Source organism: Pholcus phalangioides, unplaced genomic scaffold, assembly GCF_987345545.1.
Source record: "Pholcus phalangioides strain wild (caught in Gottingen) unplaced genomic scaffold, Ppha-v1.0 ptg000013l_1, whole genome shotgun sequence".
Lineage (NCBI taxonomy): Eukaryota > Metazoa > Arthropoda > Arachnida > Araneae > Pholcidae > Pholcus > Pholcus phalangioides.
The window spans coordinates 7,165,448-7,191,379 of record NW_028301606.1 but is presented as its reverse complement, the minus strand read 5'-3'; the positions used below and the strand labels follow the sequence as shown (position 1 = coordinate 7,191,379).

The 25,932-nt window shown below is 33.8% G+C and overlaps 2 protein-coding genes across 4 annotated transcripts in view; one reads left to right on the top strand and one right to left on the bottom strand.

The window, feature by feature from the left end:
* Window positions 1–16,225, top strand: part of LOC149078518 (uncharacterized) — a 56,073-nt gene extending 39,848 nt beyond the window's left edge. For all 3 annotated transcript variants that reach the window (XM_089240630.1, XM_089240631.1, XM_089240632.1), the window contains exons 2-4: window positions 3,785–3,952; window positions 12,819–12,904; window positions 15,096–16,225. In XM_089240630.1, coding sequence (XP_089096756.1) covers window positions 3,785–3,952; window positions 12,819–12,904; window positions 15,096–15,503 — 662 coding nt within the window. In that variant the 3' untranslated portion in view covers window positions 15,504–16,225. The remainder of the gene's footprint in view (window positions 1–3,784; window positions 3,953–12,818; window positions 12,905–15,095) is intronic.
* On the bottom strand, window positions 9,621–12,250 carry LOC149078519 (uncharacterized). Its single transcript, XM_089240889.1, has 3 exons — window positions 11,717–12,250; window positions 10,214–10,853; window positions 9,621–9,916 (listed from the first exon to the last, which is right to left on the bottom strand). Exons 1-3 carry the CDS (start codon window positions 11,870–11,872, stop codon window positions 9,621–9,623), a joined length of 1,092 nt encoding a protein of 363 aa, XP_089097015.1. The 5' UTR covers window positions 11,873–12,250.
* Window positions 16,226–25,932: the final 9,707 nt, after the last annotated feature.

Here is a 25,932-nt window from a genome sequence, read left to right as displayed (position 1 = left end):
TTAGAGAGGTTTTATTGTTTCAAATATAGGCCATATATACATATGTATACTTGAAACAGAGTAAAACCTGTATATTTTGTACCTATTATTACTCTTTTAGAATTATATTGATCACACATATGCAATGTAAGAAGAGAGTTCATCTCAAAATCTCAGATATTATAAATGTGGGGTTTGTCTGTATAGAGAGAAAGAGGGTTGATGACGAACTTCCTGATAATACATGAAGTCATTTTTAATTTATTTTATTTTGCACACATCCAGAATTAGAGGGGGGGGGCGCTATTGTCTAGGCAACAAATTTTAGGAAATAAACAAGAAAACCATTATAAAATCAAATTTTACAGTGAATTGTCACCCCACAAAATCAGTTACGACCCTAACAACCTAACACAGAAAGAAAAAAAAAAAAACCCATGTGATTGATGTTGTCTTTTCCCCTCTCCCAAACTACACACATACATATCTCCTTCCCAGTTTGCTGCTGACGCTAGTGTTACTATAGAAGTCTTGATATTTATCCTACATGAATATCCATATCATTAGCCTAGACCAGTGATTCCCAACGTGGGCGATGGGATGTTCCAGGGGCGACAATAAAAGCTATGGGGGGGGGGTATAACATAGGATCTTATGGGTTAGATTGCATGAGGGGGCGATGGGGGAAAAAAAGATTCCTGAAGAAGTGGGCGATGGGACAGAAAAGTTGGGAAAAACTGACCTAGACCTATCTTGGTTTTGATTTAAGGAATTTTACATATACAGCATTACTTCATATTTGCGATCTGATGCATCTCAAACTTTTGTCTACTCTGTATTGGGTGTAGACTAACAATGTGGATATTCAGAACATTTCAGATTTTGAGTTTTTGCTCCGCTGCGTTATATGTACGATGTAGTGTATAATAAAATGTACTGGCCAAATGCCCAAGTTATACTTTTAATCCTTTAACTGGCACAGCAGAAATCACTGAACACCCTCCCTTTTTCAAAATGTCATTTCTTTTTTTTAAAGAGTAAGCTTTCTTCTAATTTTCACTGCAAACTAAAGGGTTCAGTCTGAGATTACACTAAAAATGTTTTATAGAATATCTTTATTCATACTTTTGTGGTGTAATCCTGACCTTATGGGGGGGGGGGGAAGTATTCTACTGAGAAATCAACTTTACAAAATATCTACTTTACCACATACCCCAACTCTGGTCATATATTGCCATATGAAAATTTCTGACCAGGCAGGGTTGGCACGGTATTTACTGTTAATGGTTTTTATCGTCTTGGTAAAAAAATATTTTTCCATGGTTTTTATCACCTTCAGAGTTTTTTTTTTATAAACAATGTTTCTGCAAGTGATTTATCATGTTTATATTTTTCCCGAAAAATTCATAATTTTGATGTGATGTTGTGTGAACACACAGAACACTAAAATTATTTTGTTCTTACTAACATGCATATTAAATTATATACTTATTTAATCTTATTGTTATAAAGTAGGACTTGACCATAGGTCTCAGGTTGCAATGGCGACTAGAAAATAGGCATTGGCACCTAAAATTTTCATTATGTAAATGTTCAATTGAAGTCTATGGGCAACAAATGTTTTTGATTTCAAGGCTGTCTTTTAGCAAAAGAGGGGGAGTATTTGTAAAAATAAAACAATATTTTGTAAGCATAATTCTTTGCTCAAAAGAAATGTTATCTAAGTAATTTGCCCCAAAGCAGAATGTGCTAAAATCTGCGACATACGTCGCAGAACAATTACCACTATGCAAGAAGAATAATTTTAAGAAAAAGTTACATGTATGTTTTACATGTATGGGGATTTTTACAGCCTTCTCAGTCAGCCGAGGGCTCGTCGCAGAACAGTGCTAAACATTCTGCATTGGGGGGTAATTTGATTAGTGTGTGTAATAAATAAATAAATAAATAATATATATATTATTCGTTAAGTCCTGTCTTAAACATAGTCTCTTATTGTCATCATATGCTGATGGATTAAAAGAGAAAAGTATACATGCTATAAATTCTAGTCAAAGTATCTGTATAAATAGCAGAGGCAAATTTTTATGGCTTTGTCGCCTGGTCACTATTTAAATTTCACCTCCCTTCTGTTCAATTTCATGTTATGCCCTGGACTACAGATTGCTTGGGTACCACTACCTTCATAAATAATGCCTCTGATAGTCATTTGAAAAGTAGGCTTTCTTCTAATTTTCAGTGCAAACTAAAGGGTTTAGTCCGGGATTACACTAAAAATGTTTTATAGAATATCTTTATTCATTTATGGTGTAATCCTGACCATATGGGGGAAAAGTATTCCACTGAGAAATCAACTTTACAAAATATCTACTTTACCGCATTCCCAAACTCTTGTCATATATTGACATATCAAAATTTCCAACCAGACAGGGTTGGCACGGTATTTTCTGTCAATGGTTTTTACTGTCTTGGTAAAAACATAGGCTATTTTTCCATGGTTTTTATCACCTTCAGAGAGCTTATCACCCATAGCTGCTGACTTTCCCGAATTTGAAATCAATCTCCCGCACTCTCAGAAAACTCATCTCTTGAATTTCAACCGTGATTGTAAAAAAATCACTGCTTTTTGGGAGAAAAATTACTTTAGTTAGAAGACTTGCTTTTATTTTTTACTCATTGAATGACATCACAAGTGTAATTGTAAATTGTCGCCATTTGCCTCAGATCACAAGAAAATATTTCATTTTTTGGGGGGGGGGGGAATTTGCAAAAGAGCCAGCAGCAATTCATCCTTGTGACATTCAAAATTTGTGCTATTACTTGTATCTGCTGTGACCATGTACCCCATTGCGTCTATGTCCTGTTTTAGGCTCGGTGGTTTTTTTTTTACTGGTGAGATTTGATTTTAGAGTAGTACGATGCGTAATTCAACCTACTTATTAATGATGATTGTTGACTTGGCACTAATTACATCATGGCTTGCACGATGCCATGTTTTCGCAAAGGGGAAAATCCCTATAATTTTACTTTTATTTATTTATAAATGAAATTGTATTAATGAAAATCCCTATGTTTTTAAAAAAATATTTTTATATTTATTTTATTTTGGAATTTGGATCTGTGCAAAAGTCTTCCAAATTATCATTTTCCAAAGTTGTCAGCTGTGCATTACCTATTTCATATTGTAACTAATCTTATGTTGCTACAGTATGCCCATACAGAAATTCATAGTAAGTGCCTAATAATTTCACGAAACATTTCATAATTTTTAATCATCTATTCGTCTCATTTATAAATATTCTTTTAGTGTGATATTTCTCTTACCAAATATGTTCAGTTTTTCTATCTCCCCCCAAAAAACAAAGAATTGTACTTGTTTTATTTAATTTTATTTTCTCTGAACTGACTGGCCACCAGACTGATAAGACCCCAAAGCAGAATATGTTGCATTGTTCTGCAACAAGCCTTCCGCTGACTGGGACTGCAGTAAAAAATTCTTCTAATAGTGTTTTATACACTTAAAATTCTTCCAGATTGCTCTGCAGCAGCACTGATTGTTCTTCAATGCATGTTGCAGATTTCTGCATATTCTGCTTTTAGGCAATAAAAGGTTCTGCATTACTATTTGTATCAATATTGTGTGTGTAGTATACTGACATGGATTTTTAAGTGCGCATTGATATAGTGTTGCATGTGTTTGGTTTCTCTCCCCCCCCCCCCCATCGATTTCTATTGTGTATTTTCACAGTAATTTAATTGTTATGAACATGTCAAACATTCCTCTTATATTCTATTTCAATTTCAGCTTGGCTCTCGGGAGATCCTGATGATCCTACACATGCTTTATGTAAAGTGTGTGGAAAGAAGATTCGTGCACATAAAGGTGATATCGAGAAGCATCAGAAAACAAAACGGCATCTGAAGAAACAAACAACTTCTGACATACTTGCTGATCTTATTCCTATATCATGTGGTAAGTATTTCATGAGTTTTTTGCGATTCTTTCCCAAATCCTATGCCTCCAAAAGAAAGTTTATATTATACCACAACAGGCAAAATGTGCAATGAGGTGGCTGAGGAAGAGATGATCATAACAAATATGAATGTCATATTTCTGAAACACAGTAACCCCCCAATTAAAACTGCAATTTAAAAAAAAATTAAACTATATATACATGATAAAATACAGGGTGGGCAAAAAGTCCATAGAAACTTTAAAAGCTCATAAAAACCGGAAAAATAATCGAAATAAAAACTGTTTGTAGGGTTACCATCGCTAGGTCACTGGAATTTTTTTAAGACAGGGAAAAAACCCAGAAAACAGCCGATAGGTTGGCACTGACATACACAAGTCAAAGAAAAGATATGCAAATAATGAACAGGATGCCTCCAAATCATTTATTACAGCAGTATGTGTTCCACATGACCACCACCACGGGATAACACATTGAAGGCAGGTCACAAATTCAGCAGTGGCAGAGTGCAGCAGGTCCACATACACGGTTTATAAATGTGAACTGTTTGTGGATTAGGAGCACAAGTTCTTATAACCATCTCATTTGATATTTTCACTGAAGTTGCCCGTACCAGTGCCACCTATAGGCTCTTTTTTTCCCCCCGTCTTAAAAAAATTCCTGTGACGTAGCGATGCTAACCCGCAAACCGTTTTTATTCTGGTTATTTTTCCAGTAAGTATGTACAGCTTCTCAATTTATCCCAATATGTTTATCGTATTTTTCAAAAACGTCTATTGTGTTGGAATTTATTACTCCGGTTGGGGAAGTAAGTTATTTATTAACAACCCAAATTACAGAAAAACTTGCTTCAACACCACAACCTTAAATTGTCCCTTATTAATCGATGCTGGTGTTCCCTTGTCAAAACAGTTGACTGACAGCTATCGATAATGCATGGTCCATCCTATTCATCCCATTGAAAATTTTAAACACTTTGATCATATCTCCTCAGCACCTGCGTTCTTTCCAATGTAAACATATTAAAAAAATGAACTCTCTCTTCATAACTCAAGCCTCCTTGTGCCAACGAGGACAGGAGTAGCTCCTCTCTGCAACCCCACAACCATGTCCATGTCCCAGCTATGGTCTCCAAAACCTCAGAGGATTACCCCTATTATGTATTTGAAAAAATGTAATAAATCAGTTGTCTGAATTTTTTTTGACTCGCAACATTTTAAAAATATGGAGCTACCAGGCCCCAAAGCTGAATATGTCAAAATTCTGTGATGTTTGTTGCGGAATAATCTGCAGAACAATCTGGAAGAATGACTTGCAAATGGTTTCAGGATTATTAGGCCATGGTCTAGGAGATTTTCTTCCTGACGTTTCACCCACATCTGCGGCAGGCATCATCTGAGGTTATTTGGACGTAAGTCTCCGCGGCAAGCGAGAAAGGCTTCGTACATCTACTGTCATTGACTTGTTCTCTATATGCACTTCTAGCACAATCGCTACGCTCTGCAAAAGATCTGAGAGACCCGCTGTGCATGGCAGGTGTCTACAGGATTCCATGCTTGTGTGGAAAAGTATATATAGGAACAACAAAAAGAAGTACTGCTACAAGAATAAAGGAACACCAAAGAAGCTGCCGCCTGGATAAAACTGAAAGTTCAGCCATTGCAGAACATATGCTGGAAACCGGCCACAAAATTAAATTTGAAAAGACCGAGGTAATATCATCCGAGGTGCACTACCATACTCGTCTTCATAGAGAAACCATTGAAATATTCAAGCACCACAACATAAATCGAAAGGAGGAGACGATGAAGGTGCATCCCACTTGGGTCCTCTTACTTCAGCGGAGTAGAGAGTCGAGACGTGCTTCCGATGAATGCCAGAGAGAAAATGACCTCAACAGCCAATCAGTACACAATACATCCACAAAAGCCAACCAATACGGTTCTTCTGTGGCCGATCAAGTCGCAGAAGTGCATATAGAGAACAAGTCAATGACAGATGTACGAAGCCTTTCTCGCTTGCCGCGGAGACTTACATCCAAATAACCTCAGATGATGCCTGCCGCAGATGTGGGCGAAACGTCAGGAAGCAAATCTCCTAGACCATGGCCTAATAACCCGGAAACCGTTTGCAAGTCATTTAACCAGCCATGAAACCTCAGACAATATTTCAATCTGGAAGAATATTAAGAAAAAAGTATGAACCCCTATTATGAGAATATTTACTGCAGAACATTTCCAGTCAGTCGATAGCTCGTTGCAGAACATTGCAAGCCATTCTGCTTTGAGAGGGAGTAACAGAGGTAAGAACAGTTATATTGTATATATATAACCATAACATATTCCAGCCCTTCCAAGAATAATGCTTGCACAACTTGACATATCCCAGGTGCCACATCTCCACAGAGAATGGAAAGTTGATATTGGCACCTAAAGTTTTTTTTCTATGATTGATAAATTAAAGTTATATGAGGAATACACGAAATTTTCTGATTTTATTACAGCAAAATTCTTATATATTCATGCAAAATTAATAGCTTGCAGAAATTTACATTAGAAAATGGTTCAAACTTTTTAATCCGTTTCTCTGAGTCTCAAAGCTCATAGCAATCCATCAGATCATAATAGAGGGTGCGCTATCTTTGTTTTTATCCTCATCTGGGCTGTCATCACCATTGTCACTTTCAAAGAAGACATCGTCTTCAGCTCCGTCCATCGCATTTCTGATGCAACACTTTTCGAAGGATCGGATGATAATTTCGGTGGAAACATAATTCCACGATTAAATACTCGACGTTTGGGTTTACCCAAAATTCAAAACGAACACGGCTAAAATTTTTTATATTTGTGTGCACCACGTGCAAGCAACAAGCAAACAATATGGCGGTGCAAAGGAAAAAAATTGTAGACCGAACGACGAGAATTAGGTGAACGGCAAGCACACAAAAACAAGTACAATATGGAAAGAAGAAAAATACAAAGAAAAAAAAACAAGGCAAAAAACAATATATACGACCCGTCAAAGTCAAAAATAGAAATGGATTACCTTTTGGGTTTGATAATACGATTAAATACTCGACGTTTGGGTTTACCCAAAATTCAAAACGAACACGGCTATAATTCCATGCCTCGTGTAAACCAATTGGCACACTAGGCCAATGTCAGGTTTCTTCAAAGCACCACTTTTTGTAGTTTATCATCGGAACTAATCCATTCGATCCACAAATTCTTCAAATATTCTTTGAGAGGTTTCTTGATACTCACATCTAAAGGCTGTAAAATCGACATTTGTCCACTTGGTATCAAAGCCAATGATGTTTTCGATTTCTTTGCCTCGGCTTTGGCATAATCGGTTCTGTGGGGTTTGAACATATATCATACCAATAATGCCGGTTTCTTGAACTCTGCTACAAAAATGACTACTGAAAACTAACCAGAGTATAAGTCAACCCCCCCTACTTGAACGAATTTTTCCACAAAAAAACTTGGCTTATACACGAGCATATACTGGAAAATATGGGACATCACTAGTTGTGGACAAAATCAACGCCATCTATAGCTAGAAGGCTTCCCTACTGCTTTTTGACGTCATCAAGGGTCGTCAGATCTGGGCGATAGCTTCTTTCTGCCTGATTGTTGATTTTACTGGTGAATTAAGCAAAAAACTTAAAAATCCTGATAAAATAATTTGACTATTCTTTAATTTTGGGAATTACTTTTTCCTTTAAAAATAGATTTTTCTCACTTTGTAAAATTTAAAACTTAACTTTTTTTTTTTTGCATAATATTGCATGCAGAGAAAAAATGGAAAGTGTTCAAAATTATTATGATAGCACATTAAAAATTTGGAAGTTAAATTCAATTTTTCTTTCTTCCATTACATTTTTATATTTAAATCCAATACATATTCTAATTATGAAAAATCACCTGAAAGTAACGAATTTCCAAGTGGTTATATACTCCACTATTTATGCCGATAAATGGTTCTCAAAATCTTTTATAAAATCAAAAGAAACTCGAGAAAACATTGCACTGTCAAAACATTTTATTCACAGCAAAAATAATAGTATTAAAAATCATCGTTGCATTAAAACATGAAACATATGCATAAGAAAAAGAAGCATTTTTGACAGCTATTGGTCAGAGGCACGAGTGCGCTTAAAAACATTAGTTAAACCTAACATATAATTCACAAAAAAAAAAATCTCAAACAAGCACCGTCTGCAGTTTTTTGTTTTTACTCATTTTTCGGACAGACTTCTCTTTAGCTTTTAACAAAAAATATCCTTCATTTTTTTTGTGACAGTAATTTTTTAAAAAAGTATTTACTGCAGCAATCACTAGATATTTAATAATATTTTCTGATTTGTGACCATCAGGGCATTCAGTATTTAGCATCAACTCTTTTTCTAATAAAACATCCATGGCTAAATCACAGACAAGATGTCTCTGATTGGTCACTCCTAAAAACATTGCTTCTAAATTGCTTGAAATAAGCTTTTGCACCACAACATATATATAAATAATAACATTAAGCACATCTGGGTGAGGATATGATAATCCACCTCTATCTATGCTCTTAATCAAGCAGTTTTCTGGTTTGTCAACATCATCACACAAGACAAGATTTTTTTTACAGAAACAACATTTTAATTTTTTAATTGTGGCACAAGCACAATATCCAGCTATGTATGTTAAAACCGGAATGCTTTCTGAAATTTCATCAATATCGTTATCATTAATTTCAATTTTCATTTCAAATAAATTGTGAGATTCATTTCTGGACCTGTGTTTCCACTCTTCGATGTCAGCACACATTGTTTCAGGATTAACATCAATTTCTCCAAATACAGAAGAATTCAGTTTCAAAGACACAAAATTTTGTAACCTCAGTTTGTTTTCAACTTCAAAAATTTGTCTCAAAGAAATCAGATACTGAGACCCTGCTAGCTGACGGAAACTTCCAAATCTTTTTTCCAAAATGTCAGTTTGGATTTTACCTGTCAGCAAGTAAGAAAATCCCAGTTCTGTACAACAATACTCAGACAGTTCTAGAACAGCATATGTTGTATGTAGTAGGCTAGTGAATGTTTCCCGAGTTAGAGTTCCAGTTGAGTACTTTGAATCCCTCCAGGCTTTCAACCAAATGTAAAATTTGTTCAAATACTGGTTGTTTTCTTTTTGTTTGTCATTTGTTAATGGTTCTTGAAAAGGATCCCTTTTATGCTCCCCTTTGAATCTACTTTTAACATTCATGATACACCACCATTTGTAAATGATCTTTATGTAATTTGATGTATCTGAAACATGGAGAACACCTTCTATTTCACCTAAGTGATCCATACCATTCATAACATGCTCATTGAAAATCTGGAGCACTAGCTTAACATTCTGCCTCTCAAAATTAGTGGGTGACAGAGCTTTAGCAGACAACCCATATGCAAACTTCACCAAATTGCCACTTTCAACTGAGTGAAGTTTTCTCAATGTTTCAAATGATGCTGTTCTAGTGCAAGTAAAATTGTCAAAATCCAAATAGAACATACATTTACCTGCATTCTTTTGGTTCAACCAATTGTTTCTGACACATTTAATTATGTGAACAGGATCAAATATAAAGAATAATGGTCTGCTTTGGTTGCATGGATGCTTATAAACAATAGATAGTTTAGGGGGGATCATTGAAATATGAAATCGCTTTCCCATTTATAGCATTATTATCAGTGCAAATTACTATCACTTTATAACCTATTTCTTCTAAACCGATCACAACTTTCTTTATCATTTCAAACAAAACCTCAGCAGTTATACTCGAAACAGGTAATATGTGGATAATATCATTGTAAGAAGATAGGAAGCTTTGGATCATGAATGCAAATGCACTTGTTGCACTCAGATTCTCCCCAACAGCTCCAACAATATTTCCTCCCTTATAATCGACTTGTGGCTTAATATGTATCTCATCTATGATCAGAGAAATCATTTTATCACTGTCAGTGAGAGATCCATAACGTTGTTTGGCATAAGAAAGAAAATTTGCATCGAACTGTTCATACAAAGGGTTGAAATTAAATGAACTACATAATCTTTGGAGGGTATTAGGATGCGGTAATATAATTAATTTTGAGTTCCGTAAATACTTGTAAGAATGAGGAGATATTGAATACAACAAAGAATAAAATATCAATAACTCAGGAGAATATGTAAATTTTTGTTTTTCCAAGAGCAATAATCTTATCTGTTCTATAATGAAATTTATACTGCATTTCCTTTCAACACGCAATTCATTTTGTAACTTATTCAAAAGAGCAATTAATTCATTGCATGTATTTGAAGGCATGGGATTTATGGCAGCTGAACTGATACATTTCAAAACATCATCAATGAGTAAAATGCTATCAATCTTAAAAGGAAATTTGAACTTACCAATTGATTTTATTGGTACATCTTGAAAATAATAAGTAATATCCATTAAATTATTCACAACTAAGGAACGAACTATTTTGGGAGCAGCAGAAAAGTCCATCTGAAAAAAAATGATACATTCTTCTTTGCACAATATGGACCAATTTACACCGACTTCAATGAGATGGAGTTTCTGTTTCAAAGCTATAAGGTCTAAGCACTTATGTTTTACATCAAATTCAGTCTTGCTGGTGTTGCTCTCCTCTATTGCTCGTTGTAAGTTAGCCATCTCCACTCTGGAACGTTTCTTTTCCGGGCTTTCTCTATGGGAAGGAGTATTTGTAAGGTAGGATGGACAGTTTGGAAACACTCTCGGTATTGCACCTTTTTTCAATTTTGGATACTTCAGAGGTGCCTTCAATAACACTCCAGTATTTTCATCATAATGAGAGACTTCCCTTATGACATCTGATGGAATAAAATGTAGTTCACATACCTGTAAGAAAAATTTTGGAATTTTAAGAAACAAATGCAAATAACAACTGCTTATAAAAATCCAACAGTTTTAATTTAAAGATATTTGAAAGTGTATCTATGAAAAATTTGAAATTAATAATTTAAAAATTTTTCCCATTGTAATAACCAGTATGGGATCTTTGATCTTGGTTGTTTTTCTGTTCACATGATTTTTTTTTATTGATTCTAATCAAATTTGATTTTAAAAATAATAATGCAGTTTCCATTTTTAATTGAATAATTTAAGGAGCAATAAAATGAGGGAAAATATGAAATAATATAATCATATTTTTAAACTTTAAGACCACATAATTGTTTTCAGGTCATAAATGCTTATATATATCTAGATTTGTAAGTCATAAAAAAATCTCCCTTTTAATAACACATATGCAAAAAAATCTTGTCCTAAGTACGTTAATAATTATATATATATTATATACATGACAGAACCTCTAAATAAGGGACGCTCAGAGGCACATCATCTGATAATATAGGATTATATCTTCTCTATAGATATCTAAATAAACGTTGGACTAGAAATTAACTAACAACTAAATGCTTATTTATTAATCATCAACATCTCAACAGGCAAAGCCCAATAAGAAAGGGGTGGGGATACATGAATATTGATTTAGAATTAAAACAATCATTTCAAAATTTTGTCATTACTTGACAAAACATGTCCGGCTTTGGTAAGCTCTTGCTGTAGGCTATGTATCACATATCTCATTATTTTAATACATTTTAATATTATTTGCCAACTAATATGACCTGTGAATGTTACAATCACTTAAGGAATTAAATCTTAGCTCAATTATAAAAAAAATCTAGCAAACCACTTACCCTCGAACTTGTAGATGGTATGAAGTCATCTTCTCTTTTGAGAGCTTGAATCCATTGTTTGCGCTGCTTAGCATTTTTTGGGATTTGGAAAGTTGACACTTTTGTCTTTTTGTCATAATTGCCTCGACAATTTGGAGCAACGCATTTATGAGGCATATTCTCTTTAGCGAAAAAACAAATGACCAAATATTTCTACTATTTTCAGAGATGCCGTCAAAAGCATGGACGCCTTTCAAACCCGGCGCTTTCACGATCAAACATGTTTCTACACGCGCACCGAGTCGACGACTTTTGATGACGTCACTTACGTAGCAGCTAGCTGTGGGAAGGCCTTGTAGTTATAGGAGGTGTTGACAAAATCCCCAATTTATTGTTAAACTGCCTAAGGGTGGGAATTGAGGGCTTCTGTAAAGCTCGGTGAATTAGAATTATTTTGAACACGTTAAAAAAAACATTAACATAAAAATGTCAAGTAAATAACAAATTCATGGAAGCATCATTGAAAAAACTGCACATTTTTTCTTTTTCTTTAGAATAGTTGAATGCCAAATGATAACGAAAAATATGATTGTTTTGTAAAATAAAAAAAAGGTAATGTGTCATCGTATATTGTATTATTGCTTATTTTTTACATAAAAAATTTTCAAAAGTATGTTTCTCTTGGATTTTCTAAGTAAATTGCCAGATTTTCATAAAGAATTTTTACCTTCTAAAGGTTGGCAGGTTTTATATCAGTATTTCTTGCTACTTTACAATAAATTTTGTCGTTTAATTTGTTTGGGTCCCTGGAGACGAGGTTGTTGAGAAACATGTCTTTATTGAGTAACTAAATGTATGGATTGAAATTGAATTTTTATGCATATTTTTTCCAAAAGTTTGAGTATTTGGCATAATAGTACATAAGTGTAGACGGCATTGAAAGTAACTCCCATTAAAAATTCTGTTGCGAAAAAGTGTTTTTTGTTGTTTCTCCCACAAAAGCATGTGAAATTGCATATGAAAAAGGGGAAAAAATTTGACTTTCAAGTAACTTTTGTTTTTGCATAATTCCTTCACACCTTTTGATATCATTTTTGGTGTTATTTTCTGTATTTTGATTTAGAAAATCTGGATGGGACAAAGAACTCTTCAGAGATAGACCACAATGATGCCCGAGTTGTTACCAATTCGGGTCCAGTGAGTAATGATGTATGTATGCAGCTTTTCTTTTTAAATACACCATAATTTTTTGCATATAATGTGTGGTTTATATATTTAAAGAAACCTGAATTTCTTTGTGTGTATTATAGATTGCTGTGCATTATCTGCACCCGAGAGGTTGGAATAAAATAATAAATATTTAAAATAATTCACAAAAATAATTGTTTTATAGATAACAGGTGGCTATAGAACACGCAGACCTGCCAACTTTCCTGATTTAGGCGGGAGACTCCGGATTTTTCATCCTTCCTCCCGCTCTCTGGATTTGTTAAAATTTCTCCGGATTTTGGCGGAAAATTAGATTTTACGCGAGCTTTTTCGTTGTCGTGGCATCAATGATTACCATCGTCGTTAAGGAAAACACCCATAGAGGACAGCTGTAGTCATTTCCATCGAGCAGCTGCAAAAAAGTCTGTGACCGCGTTTAAGCAACTGGCAAAGACTTCGTTTTTGTAGTGTTTATCGGCAATTGTTTATCAGGGGCATGACCTTGGTTGCCGAAATTCCTGTATAATCGTTATTGTATTCCATTAACAGCCGTGCGGTAAACACGTTTTTTCGTCCGATGCTTTGTAATTCGAATTTTTTTAAAATTGTTTCTTCCAATCATCTATCATCTTCCAATCATCTTCAGAAAGAAAATACAAAACTTTAAGCTATATACAGATAAATATAAAGCATTTAAGAATTCATATACCCAAGATTATCAATCACTGATAGCATCCACGAAAGGAAACACTTATAATTTATGAACAGTATGTAGATGTGATTTCTCTATTCTGCATGGAAAGACTAACATGGAATTATATTCTCGGGGGCAATGCAGAACCTGCCTTGGGAGGGGCGGGGGAAGAATGTAACTTTTTCTTAATTTATTAAAAAAAAGGGTTTTTTTCCCCCGAAATTTTGTTTTATGAACTTTTTTTATGATCAAGCCTATGCGTGTCGGGGGGGGGGAGGGGGTACCCTTCCCCCTCGGGAGAATCTCTGGATTTCAAAAGTTGGCACGTCTGAACACGAGTGGAAAAATTCTTTTTTTTTACGGTGACTATATAGCAACCTCTTCTTTAGGAGCTCATTATTAGTAAATGGAAGGCTAAGCTTTGCAAATTACCATGTAACACGATTGTTGTCCTTGGTTAGCAGACCACATTTCCACTCAATCACCACCCCTGTCATTCGACTCTCATCTTATATCTTCAGAATTTCTACCATGATTGTAAAAAAAAAAAATACTTTTGGAAGTAAAGTTTAATCCTGAAAAGAAAATTTATACCCAGAAAAAAAAAGTTGCTTTCGTTTTTAATCACCAAAGATGTCATAAGTGTTATGTGAATTTTTGCCATTGTTTCAAATTAGAAAAAAAAATATTTCCTTTTTGGGTGAAAAAAAAGACAATTTTTACCAAACTGCCAGCATGTGTAGTAGTCATTAGACACCTGAAATTGGCAAGAGAAAACTTGTATTTGCCTTTTACCGTAAGTCCCATCAACTCTGTTTGTCCCGTTTTTGGGCCAGATTGGTTTTTTTTTTTTTTTTTGTGATTTTAATGTGAGAATAGTAATGAGATCGAGATAAATAGTGTCACTCTCCACTGTTCATATGAGAAATACGCTCTAACAGTAGGAATTGTGTTGGTCCTGCAGCTTAATGGTATACTGGCTCTTATACTCCAAAAACATCAGCTAGAAAGCATTACTGTCATTATTTCAAATTTTTCAAGGATTACTATGGTCAAAGTGTTTTTCAAAAACAGTTTCCTCTACAGTGAAATTTCGGTACAACAGAAGACCAAGAAAATTTTTTCTAGAAGTGGTGTTAACTCAGGAGGCAGCATTTCCAGCATGTGCCATCTTTTTTTAGTGCTACCAGAAAATGCACTTTGACCAAGATGTATCAAATATTGCTGTAACTGTTTCAAAATCTCCCTAAAAAATATTTTTGTAGAGGGATTAATCATAGGGAAGTCTTATTATATCTAGAGGAGTTTAACATTAGAGTAATTCCAATCAAGATACGAAAAAAGTCATGCTACAGGGATTTATTATATATAGAGTATTGTTGTAACGAGGTTTCACTGTGAATGAAATTTTTTAATGCATTACAAAACAGAAACTGCTGTTATGTTAGTAGCTATTGAATTTCAATTATATTTATTATCTTTCATTGAACTTTCCAGGTGAGCGATGGTCAACAGATAATATATTTCACAGAATCTGCTGTTGACACACAGCAAAGTACAAACACATTGATTGACAAACTCGTTGAAAAATATCATCAGAAGAGGATCGAGAACTTGAAAGTTGAACACGAAGCAACCCTTGATCTTAACAAGGAACAGCTCGGTATTCTCAAACAGCAGTTGGAAGCTGATGCCCAACTGAACGACAACAAAAATCAGTTAGCCAAAGAAGAGCATGACATCCGACTCAAGTTCCTACAAAGAGAACATGAAGCGAAATTGAAAGCCATAGAAGATGAACGGGATGCGAGGTTGAGGGCGATAGAGCAGGAGCTTCTCTTTGCGAGACAGGAATATGAAAAAAAGATGAGGTTACTGGATGTGCAGCTGTCATCAATGAAGTGATGTTTTTTTTTAAATATTCTTCGGATGTTTCTTTTTAAGGAAAAGAGAAATATGCACTATTTGTGTACATTATCCTATGGATTACTGACACACACACATGTTGAAGAATGTGCGAAGACATTTGCATTTTTTAAAGAAAGAACTGTTGAATGGAAACACAAAGTTGTGCCATGCCATGTTGGGACTGTTCTGCCATTAATAAGATTTTTTAAAATGCAAATACCCTACATCTTTTTTTTCATTTTCTACAGAACAATGTACTTATTTGAAGTAGACTTGCATTCCAACTTCATGTTTTGAAAAAAATCAAAATCTTTTCTACCAAATTCTATAAATTTAAGTACATTTCATCCCAACTTGATTTTTCTCTCCATATTTAAAACTGATTAGACGAAAAAAATGCTATGAAAATTGAATTGAGGTTTATATCCTTGGATTTAAATTGAGATGATTCATTTATTTTGAAAGTGCTTTAAAATCATGGAAGCAGAGTTGATTTGTACATTAACTATGGCAAAGATATCATTGCAATTTTTTTTTACATATGTGTTCTGCAACTATCATGATCACCCCTGTTCAAGCATTATAGTTGATCACAACCTTGTTACGTTTGATCCCTTTTCCTTCTTTCCCACCCCTTCTCTTTTTCTTACTGTCAATGGCATTGTTCATGTGCGACATTATCATAGATTATTTTATGTAATAAACTGTTGAAGTAATAATTGCCTTGTGTATCATTTCTGTTCTGTTATAAATTTGTACTGTACATCTAGATCAGGGCTTGAAATATCCCAGTTGCCAGGTTAGCATGACAATTTTTAAAAAAATTGTTTTCAGCGCCTGAAATTTTATGTGAGGTTACTATAGTTCATAAATGGCTATTTTTTGTTTTTAATTTTTTTTTTTTTATTTTTTTTTTTTTGGTAGAAACACCTTATTGAAATTTTCCTGCCATAAATGCCTGTTTTAACATTGTTTTAAGTTAGTGAATTTCTGAGGCCATATTCTGTAGAACTTGTGTATTTTGAGTTTGGAAGTTTGTTTTTCCTTATCATATATCTTGCTCATGTATTGGATAGCAGCACTGTGTGTATAGCTAACCAAGTGCTGTCCCTAGGTTGATGTTTTGGCTTGTGCAGGCACTGAGAGGGCACTGGAAAGTTATATTGTATTGAGGCCAGTTTTATTCTTTTATGTCACAAATATACTGGGAACAATCTTGGAAAGTTATTTTAGGTATTTAGTATCAGATTGAATTTATACCAGAGACGTGTTCAGGGTCGTGTGACTGGTGCAGCCACACCAGGCTCTGCCCTTGAAGTATACATCTTCATATATGGTAATATCAATGAAAATATAATTTTTTTTACAACAATAAAACATAGTAGCCGTGTTTTCAACGATAAAAATAGTGAATTTTCCAAATAATGCAACAGATAAATGAGAATCGTAACTCTAAGGAGCCCAACAATTATTCTCTCTCTACCGGCTCTGCGTCTGGGAATGCTAGTCCTGAAATTGAACTAATGCAGAGGGATCACATAAACACTTAATTTTTTGTGTAAAAATGAATTTAATTTTGAAAATAATGGAATTATAATTGAAATAGTAGACGAGAGTGAGTGCAACCAATTTGTAGCGAGTTTTTGGACAAAAATATCTAGGCTTTTATCTTTTTCTTTCATTAATTAAAAATGCCTTTTCTTAGTGTTTATTTTGACTATTTTTTTTTTGTGTAAATCGCCGGGCTCTAGTGTCTGAGGACAACCAATTCTTTTTTGGAAATTATGTTTACAAACACTAAAACAAATGATCAAAAGTCCTGGAAATTTTTTAAAAAGTGTTCTAACCAGTTTTTCAAAATAAATTGCTTCTCTAGAAAGTTGGCTTGTGCATAACTTTTCCAATCTGTTTGGGCCCTGTTCTAGAACAATATTGGCTTAAAATTGTGGTCGCTTAATGTTTGGAAAATAAGCAAATTGACATGACCAGGTGACAAAAATTGATTTTGAATGCCAATGTCAGCTTGATTTGGTGACTTCCATTCCACTTTTAAATGAAAGCAAGTTAATTAGGATTTCACAGGAATTTTTTTTTCAAATATGGAGGAGAAATGTTAGTCAAAGCCTTTGTCAATATGGTATATACCTGATGCATGAAGTTTTAAGATATAATGGAGAATGTGCCGTTTTAGACACTTAGGCATTGTAATAATCAGGTTGACAAATTTTAATTTTAAACTGAAGATGCAGGGTTTTATTTGAATTGTAAGGATCTGACGAAAAACTTTTTCTCTTTTCTTAACTGCCTAATTTGATAATGTATAGTTAGTTTAGATCTTTATGATCTTTAGTTTCCTGAAAACCTCAAAGGCCTAACCTTGTTGCATTATTTATGGATTTGTCCTTCCTTAGATAAATCGATTGACTTCACCACACAAAGCTAATATGTTGCAGCTGTAAGCAAATTTATTCTTTACAGTGCTTTTCATATAATACACTGTTAAGTTTGAAATTTTACCCATCAGAACATTGTATATATTGGTGTATAGTGTTTTTTTTCTGCATGTGAAATGGAACATTGACCCTCTCGCTGGCATTGAGATATTTCCTTAAAGTCCTTTTATTTTAGCAGTGACAAGCATAGATATTTTGTAAAGCTGATTTCTCTCAGTAGATTAGTGTTTTCTTATTCCCCTATACTTCACATCTGCTGAAAATTGGAAGAAAGCCTACTCCATAAAAAGACATTTTACTGAGGATTTAGTGATTTCTGCTATTCCGGTTAAGCTCTCAAATTATACTTGATTTTATTTTCCTTCTCTTCCCCCCCCCCCCCCCCCATGATTAAAAAAAATAGCCATTATTTGAAGTTTGAAATTCTCATTTGTGCAATAATACAATTGTTTAAGGTGACAATTAAAATAATACAATTATTTGTGTGAGGAAAAGTTTATGCACAAATCCAATATTTAAAAAAAGTCATGCCACTTGAAAAAGCAAAGCTTATTATTGTACATCATATGGACTTATTAAATGTCTGGTTTCATTTTCATTAACACTAGTGAGAAGCAGGGAAGGACATGGAAAATTTTTTTTATCACTTAACCTCTTTATGATCACGGGCATAATATTACGTCCAAAAATATCCAGTGGAATAAATTCAAATGTGTTTTCTTTCTCCCCTCTTCACCATTGCGAAGCTTTATAGTAATCTTATTTTGTATTGAGAAAAAAGTTGCTTTTTCTTTCCCTCTTTTCTTTATATACTCCTGTCAATGACTTTTCCCCCCACTTCCTATTATATACATGAAAGAGAACTCTAACAAAAACACTTATCTATTATACTTTTGCCTTTACAGTCATTCCCCCCCCCCTTTTTTTTTCTAACGTGTGAGAGAGAATCCAAATTTCTTGCCAAACGCTTGTATGAGAAGTATTTAAAGATAATTGAAAACTAGAAATATCAAAATAAAATTCTTGAAATGCTACTTTTTGAAGCGGGTCTCTTAGCAACCTGGAAAGTCACTGGAAATTAAAAATATTTGGCAAAAAAGGCAAGGAATTCTTTCATAGGAGTGAAATGTTACTGTATTTGTCAATAGTTGGAAATTTGCAAGATATCGCGTCTTTTGATAAGGGAAATGATCAGGAAGATTTTTTTGCTAGGAACCCTGTGAAGGTTGGTAGTGTCCTCTTCTGTAGAACTCAAAGGTAGGTCCTGCATATGGCCTCAGTGAAAAGCTTATAATAATCAGTTAAGTAACAGATTTCAACAGAACACTATGGTATATTTGTTACTTCCAACCTTAAGTTGCAAATGTGGGCTGGTCTGATTTCAAAAAGTCTCCGCAGAGAACAGGCAGACTGTCAACATGATACTTAAATGGAAAATTCAAGCATTTACCATTATAAATAACATTAAGGCCACACATACACACTCTGAACACAAATTCTGACGTACCGATTTGTTAGAAATTCTGCAGAGGAATACGTAGCAATAGTGGGGTATATTTGATGCAGTTTTAATCACAGGCTTGCTAACTGCTTCCTGTACATTTGGTCGATTATTAATAGTTTATGATATTTTGTAATTTTCACGGGGAAAAACTGTTTGGAATCAATACATATTTTTTTGGACGAATCTAAATTTTATGGTAAGTTATTTAAAAGTTAAACAACGGTATGAAATATTATATACATTATATATGGTCATAAAAAATGTATATAATTATGATGAAACATTTCTATGGACCAATGTTTGGCCAAATTTTCTGAACCCAGAGATCCATGAAATACCTGAAACAATTAAAGGCTTCTCTATTTAAAAAGTTTGCATACTTAATTGCTGATAACAATATTCTGGAATAATTTCTCAAAGTACGCAGAGAAAGGTCTAACATTCACCTTTGCTCAGGGCCAAAACTAGTGAGGAACAGGCCCTCTCAGTCACACCCCCCTCTCTTGATACATACATATTGCGAGAAAAACAGCAGTTTATATACCTGGTGACAATATTTTAATCAAGGCTATAGCAAGAGGTGTTGGGAGGACTAGGGGGCTTGGTCTCTTCTTTCCCTTCCCCCCCACCCCCGAATTGTTAGAAAATGAATGATTTTTATGGAATAATGGTTAGTATATCAACACCCTGGTTTGGTTCCCTTTCTCCAAGAGAGATATAGAGAAATAAATTGGCTGCTGCCTCTTTTTTTCTTGGTTCTAATAATAGTTTTTTTTATAAAGGTTCCAATAGAAGGCATATTATATCTGGATGGTGTAACAAGGTGCTACTGTATTACAGTCGATTCCCATTTTAACGAATACTGTTATAGCGAAAATCTTGTTTTAATGAAAACTTTTCCAATTCCCCCAGATAAGTTTACGTAGGAACAATGTAAAAATCTGGAATTCCTTTATAACGAAAATTTTGTTATTGCGAAGTAATTTCTTTGGTGGTTAACAAGATTCAACTGTATTATTTCTGGTATGCAATCAAATAATTTTTCTCTAAAAACCTTGTGCCCCATCTGCGTGAACTATAGATTGCAATATAGACTAATGGCAGAACAAAAATGTTCATTTGAAGTTTTATTTTATTTTTTCTGATTTCTTGTTTTTTTCATTTGGGATAACATGAATTTTTATATATAGAGAGCTGAAGAAAGTCCCTTGGTTGCATTTTACTGAGGAACCGTTGATCCTGGAGGCATACTTCTATCAGAAAATGTATCCAAATAGTGCACACATTTTAGATATAACATTCATGTTGCATAGTTATTAAAATATTTAAAAAAATTTTTATATGAAAACTGTCCTAAGAAACCCAATTAGAAAGTTTTCGCCCTCTTTCTCTCGAGGCCAACAATAAAAGTTTCATTTTTCTAAGGGCAATATTCGTTGAGATACTTGAATTCAATATACAGAAAAAAGTTGGGAAACAACAGCATAAACTAACAGACAAGCTCTTTATACTGTTCTTTCCTTCATTTTCAGCAATTTTTTAATTCAAAATTACGTCTTTGAATATTGCACTTAGAAATGTAGAATTTCTTTTGTTGACCTCAGAAGAAAGACTGGATAACAACTTTCTAATTGGGTTTTTAGGACTGGGTGTCTGTATGAAAAACTGATTTTTTTAAATTTAATAACTGTACAACCCCTTGCAAATGAATGACATGTCCACACATTATTTGGAGGATATTGTTCTTAATTGGAAGTAGGCCTGTAGGATCAATGGTTTACCAGAAATTTGCTGCCATAGGACATTCTTTACTGCCCTGTATATATATATAATCAAGCGATATTTGAAGAACAGTAAAACCTGTTTTAATGGTGACCTCTTTTTTATGGCCAAATAATAATTTCCCTTGAACAAAGGAAATATGCATTTCAAACCCCTGATTAATGGTCATCCCACTTTTATGGACAAATCTTTTTATCCCGGCAGTGTCTCCAAAAACGTGTTATAGTGTATCTATTTCTATATATGTTGTTTCACATCTTTCGACTTCCTTTTTCTTTTAAATTAAAAAAAATTGTATTAATTTTTTAATACAATTACTCCTTTTTATTTTTAATATTAATAAAATTTTAAATTTCTTATTATGATATTACTATGATTTGCTCGAATTTTTTTTTTTTTTTTCATAATGTAAATATTTTGTATCTTTTCCTTCTATGCAATGAACTATATATGGTACGAATGTGTGTGCACATGTAAAAACGTATGAAGAACTAGATCATTTGTATAATTATCAGATTTATATAAATATATATTTTGTGCTTGTAATATAAGAAAAATTTATGTCGCGCTACTACAGTGTATTTTTTAAGTATTTGCTGTTGAATTAACTTTCAGTGCTGTATAAAACTGGCAGGAAATTGTATTGTGTGTCTTGTTAGTTCTGCTTTTTTTTATATGTCTGTTTTTGATGGATATTTGTTAGACCTAATTGGCCAAATTTTTTATTCGAATGTGCTTGATTTCATAACTGTACGACATGAGCCCATCAAAGAGTTCACGTCTGAAAATTTTCTACAAAAAGAATGACAAGACTAAGAATTCTTTTCAAGTTAACTGGAATTTCATGTTAAGCAGATTCACGTTAACAAGGTTTGACTGTTATGTGTATGGTACAAGATGTTTAAGTGAAATTCTGCAATAAATTTGCATATTGAATTATATGAAATTTGAATTTATCGTCATAGAGTCATCTCAATTATGTCGGATATAATCAAAGTTCTCTCTAATATATTTCAATATATATATATATATAATTTTCTTTTTAAATTTAAGTTGTACATGTGCGAATCAGTTCAAACTGTGCATTTAAAAAATATCAAATGTACATAGCAAATTTAAGAGGAAACTTTCTCATATTTAAGGATTCTTCGAAGATCTTGACAATTTGGATGGTTTTGATTTTGATCAAAAATGTGCTTATTTGTTTTGTTTTTTATGATGCATCTATGACCATGCTGTTTTAATGATGGCGACTACACTAAAATGATGTGAAATACTTACCTAATCATTTTTCTTTCTTCATCATGGTCCATGGGTAAATTTGTCTATTAACACAAAGAGTGCTTTACAGTTATTGGTGTTGATGTGTACATATGTTTTTACTTTCGTAAAAGAGTCTAAATTTGTATATAATATATTCTGTTGAATAGGCTGATATGAGAAATATGACATTCATGAACCTTCCTCCAGGTATTTCTACTTTCCTTGATACATTGATCTATATTTTTGTGGCAAAATCTTGTAGTGATCTCTAGCTTGTGTTGAATTATGCATGTAAATCTTCAGTGATCGATACAATGCCAGTATCAAAAGAAATCAAACTTCTCAACAATTGCATTTTAAACAATTTTATTGCCGAAACATTTTCTAAAATTTTAGATCCCGCACATTGCATTGTGTGAAAAAAAAAAAATCTTTTTATAACAGCAATGTCAAAATACAAGCACATTAATTCCCTTTTGCTTTATAAATTTTCAAACATTGCTAATCTCATATTTGGTCATAATTTCCAAGAATATTGTATAGTAGACTCTCGCTTTGTCACTGTATGTCTATGTGCAGAAGTTTATATTATATAAATAGGTTTTTTTTCAATTAGCTCCCAGTAATCCGGCACACCCTGGTCCGATATGATGATTACTGGAAGTCTATTGAAAAAAACCCATTTAAATTTAATATAAACTTCTTCACATAGACATGCAGTGGCATGCATTTCTTCCTCTGTGCTCGAAGAAAATCCGCCCAAAAATGCCAGATTACTGGATGGACGGAATAGTCCACGGCTAGATTAACGAGAGTCTACTGTATTTTATTTTCTGATGATTGAAATCATGCATCTGAATGTAGACTTTCTATGTCTTCGTTGAAATACTTTTATTCGTTTATATGCTATAATTCAGTGGTTCTCAACCTGCGGCCATATGGTCCCTTCTGGCCCTGGGATTTTTTAAGGGGCTCACGGGTAAAAAAATCACATGAAAGGTGGGCCACAACAGTTAGTGAAGGGGGGCCACAAAGTGATGTGAAGAAATAAAATTTTCAGTGAAATTTACTGGGAAAAAAAGTGCCTACTTTCACAATTCAGCAGAGGTGTCCATAGAACCAAGGCAATCTCAGCCCATGGGCACATGACCTCTCTCATTAGGGGCCTATACGATGAGATTTGGTGCTATGATTTTCAAATGTAAGTATGTAAATATGTGAGCTGTGTTACTTTCAGCTGAGTATGAGGCCCAGAACACCATTTTGTCAGAGGACCCATGACATTGAGACGGTCATGCATATATATATATAACCCCCCCCCCCCACCCTTTCCCTCAATAAGGAAGCTCATGGAACTTTAACCCAGTGTAGGTGCAGACCCAGGGTGATGCACTGGGAGGGTAGATATATTGTATAAGTTAATTTGATCATCCCATATTGTAAAAAGGCAGTTCCCCCCCCCCTTCCCATATAGTTTGACTCTTGGGAGGGATCATCCTTCACATTCTCTGGACCCATGCTTGGCACAGGGTTCCTGATATTGATTTTATTAATAAAATTTTTGTTTATTAAAAATTTAGTTTTTATTAACTACAATTCGATAAGTAGAAATGTCCTCATTCTTTCAAGGTGGGGGGGGGGGCAGATAAGAGGGAAAGCAAGAGAAGAAAATTTGGTTGGTGGGGCATGGACTGGAAAAGGCTGAGAAACACTGTTGTAGTTGCCTCATGATTTTTATTTCGATTTTGACTTGGTTGTTCTGTTTCACTTTGTTGAGATTTTTTTTTTGTTTTGTTCAAAATGAGAATGAAGAAATTTTGTTTCTCAGTTTTATGAGAAAACAAAATTGACGAAATCTCTTTTTAATAATCATATTTGGTCACAAATTCCAAAAAATATAGAACTTTATTTTCCGGTAATTGAAATCATGCACCTGAATGGAGGCTCGCCAAATTATTTTAAATCATTAATATGTTATAATTATGTCGTGTGATTGTATAATTGACACTGTTCTGTTTGATTCATTTGTTAACACTTTCGTGTTAAAAAAATGTGAATGAGGGAGAAGATATTTTTTGCCTTTCAATTTTATCGAGAAAACGAAAAAGTTTTAAAAAAAGTCTTTTTTTTTCACAGGTTGCTCTGATTCTGGTTTATTTTTTACAGTGGAACCTGTCAATAATGGACATCCTCAAAAATGAAAACTTTGTTTCGCTAACGGAGCAAGTCTTTTAATGTACAGGGTGTCCTGTAAGTGCTAGCATGGCCTATATGTCATCAACCGTCCGTCGTATAGGCATGATTCTGATTTAAACTGCTGGTGTTCAAACAGTTGTTCAAAAATTACCCGTATCAGTTTTCAGAGTGAAAATAGTGTCACAAAATGAAAAAAATCTCATCTCATATTTTTTATACGGTTCCCCTGTGCTGTAACTTCCAGTTAGGAAGTTGCCCTATATCTCTCGAGACCAACAGAAAAAATTCCATGTTTCTAAAAGCAATATTCATTGAGATATTCAAATTTGAAAAACGGAGGGAAGTTGGGAAAAAACAGCATTAAATGTGGAAAAACCGTTTTACCCACATTTAACGCTGTTCTTTGCCAAATTGTAGAGACTGCAACAACTTCCTAATAGGAAGTTAGAGCAAAGGGGGACCATATAAAAATTGAGATCTTTTATTTTGGGACACTGTATTTTCACTCTGAAAACTGGTACAGGGTAATTTTTGAATGCCTGTTGAGCATTTTTTAAATCATACCTCTACAACGGACAGTTGATGAGATAAAGGCTGTGTTAGCACTTACAGGACACCCTGTATAATAAATTGCATTGAATCGAGTTGACATAATTTTAAAAAGCATCTGTTATGGGAGGTCCCACTATAATTAACTGATTGTATGCACGTGGAAATTAATTTCTGCTTTTCCCACAAAATAGTTTTATGTAAATGTCATCAAAATACAAGAGATTATTTTGAGAATAAAGAGTTGGAAAATTGAGATTTTGTAAAGTTTTTCCATTGTTCATATTGCAGAATGTATGTATACTGTGACGCGTATTTGAAAAATTTCAAAAATTATTGCCGTTATATTTCATAAGTCATTGATCACAGGTAAACCCTCTCTGCTGGCACATATCTTTAAGAAATTGCATGAAAAAATTATCTCAGAACCTAATTAATTTTTATTTATCAATACCTGAAATATATATATGCTGTTGCGCCAAAACCTGAAGTGCTGCCAATTCGCCAAACTCTGATTTTCAGAAATGATTTGGTTTTGGCCAATTTGTGAAGTGGCCAGAGATCCCTGGCCAAAGTTTGATGTGCTGATGTAAAAACGGTCCAGTAGGTGCCAAATCCATTTTTTTCATCGCCAACTTGTGATATATGGCTATATGTAATAGTTGTATTGATTAGCTCT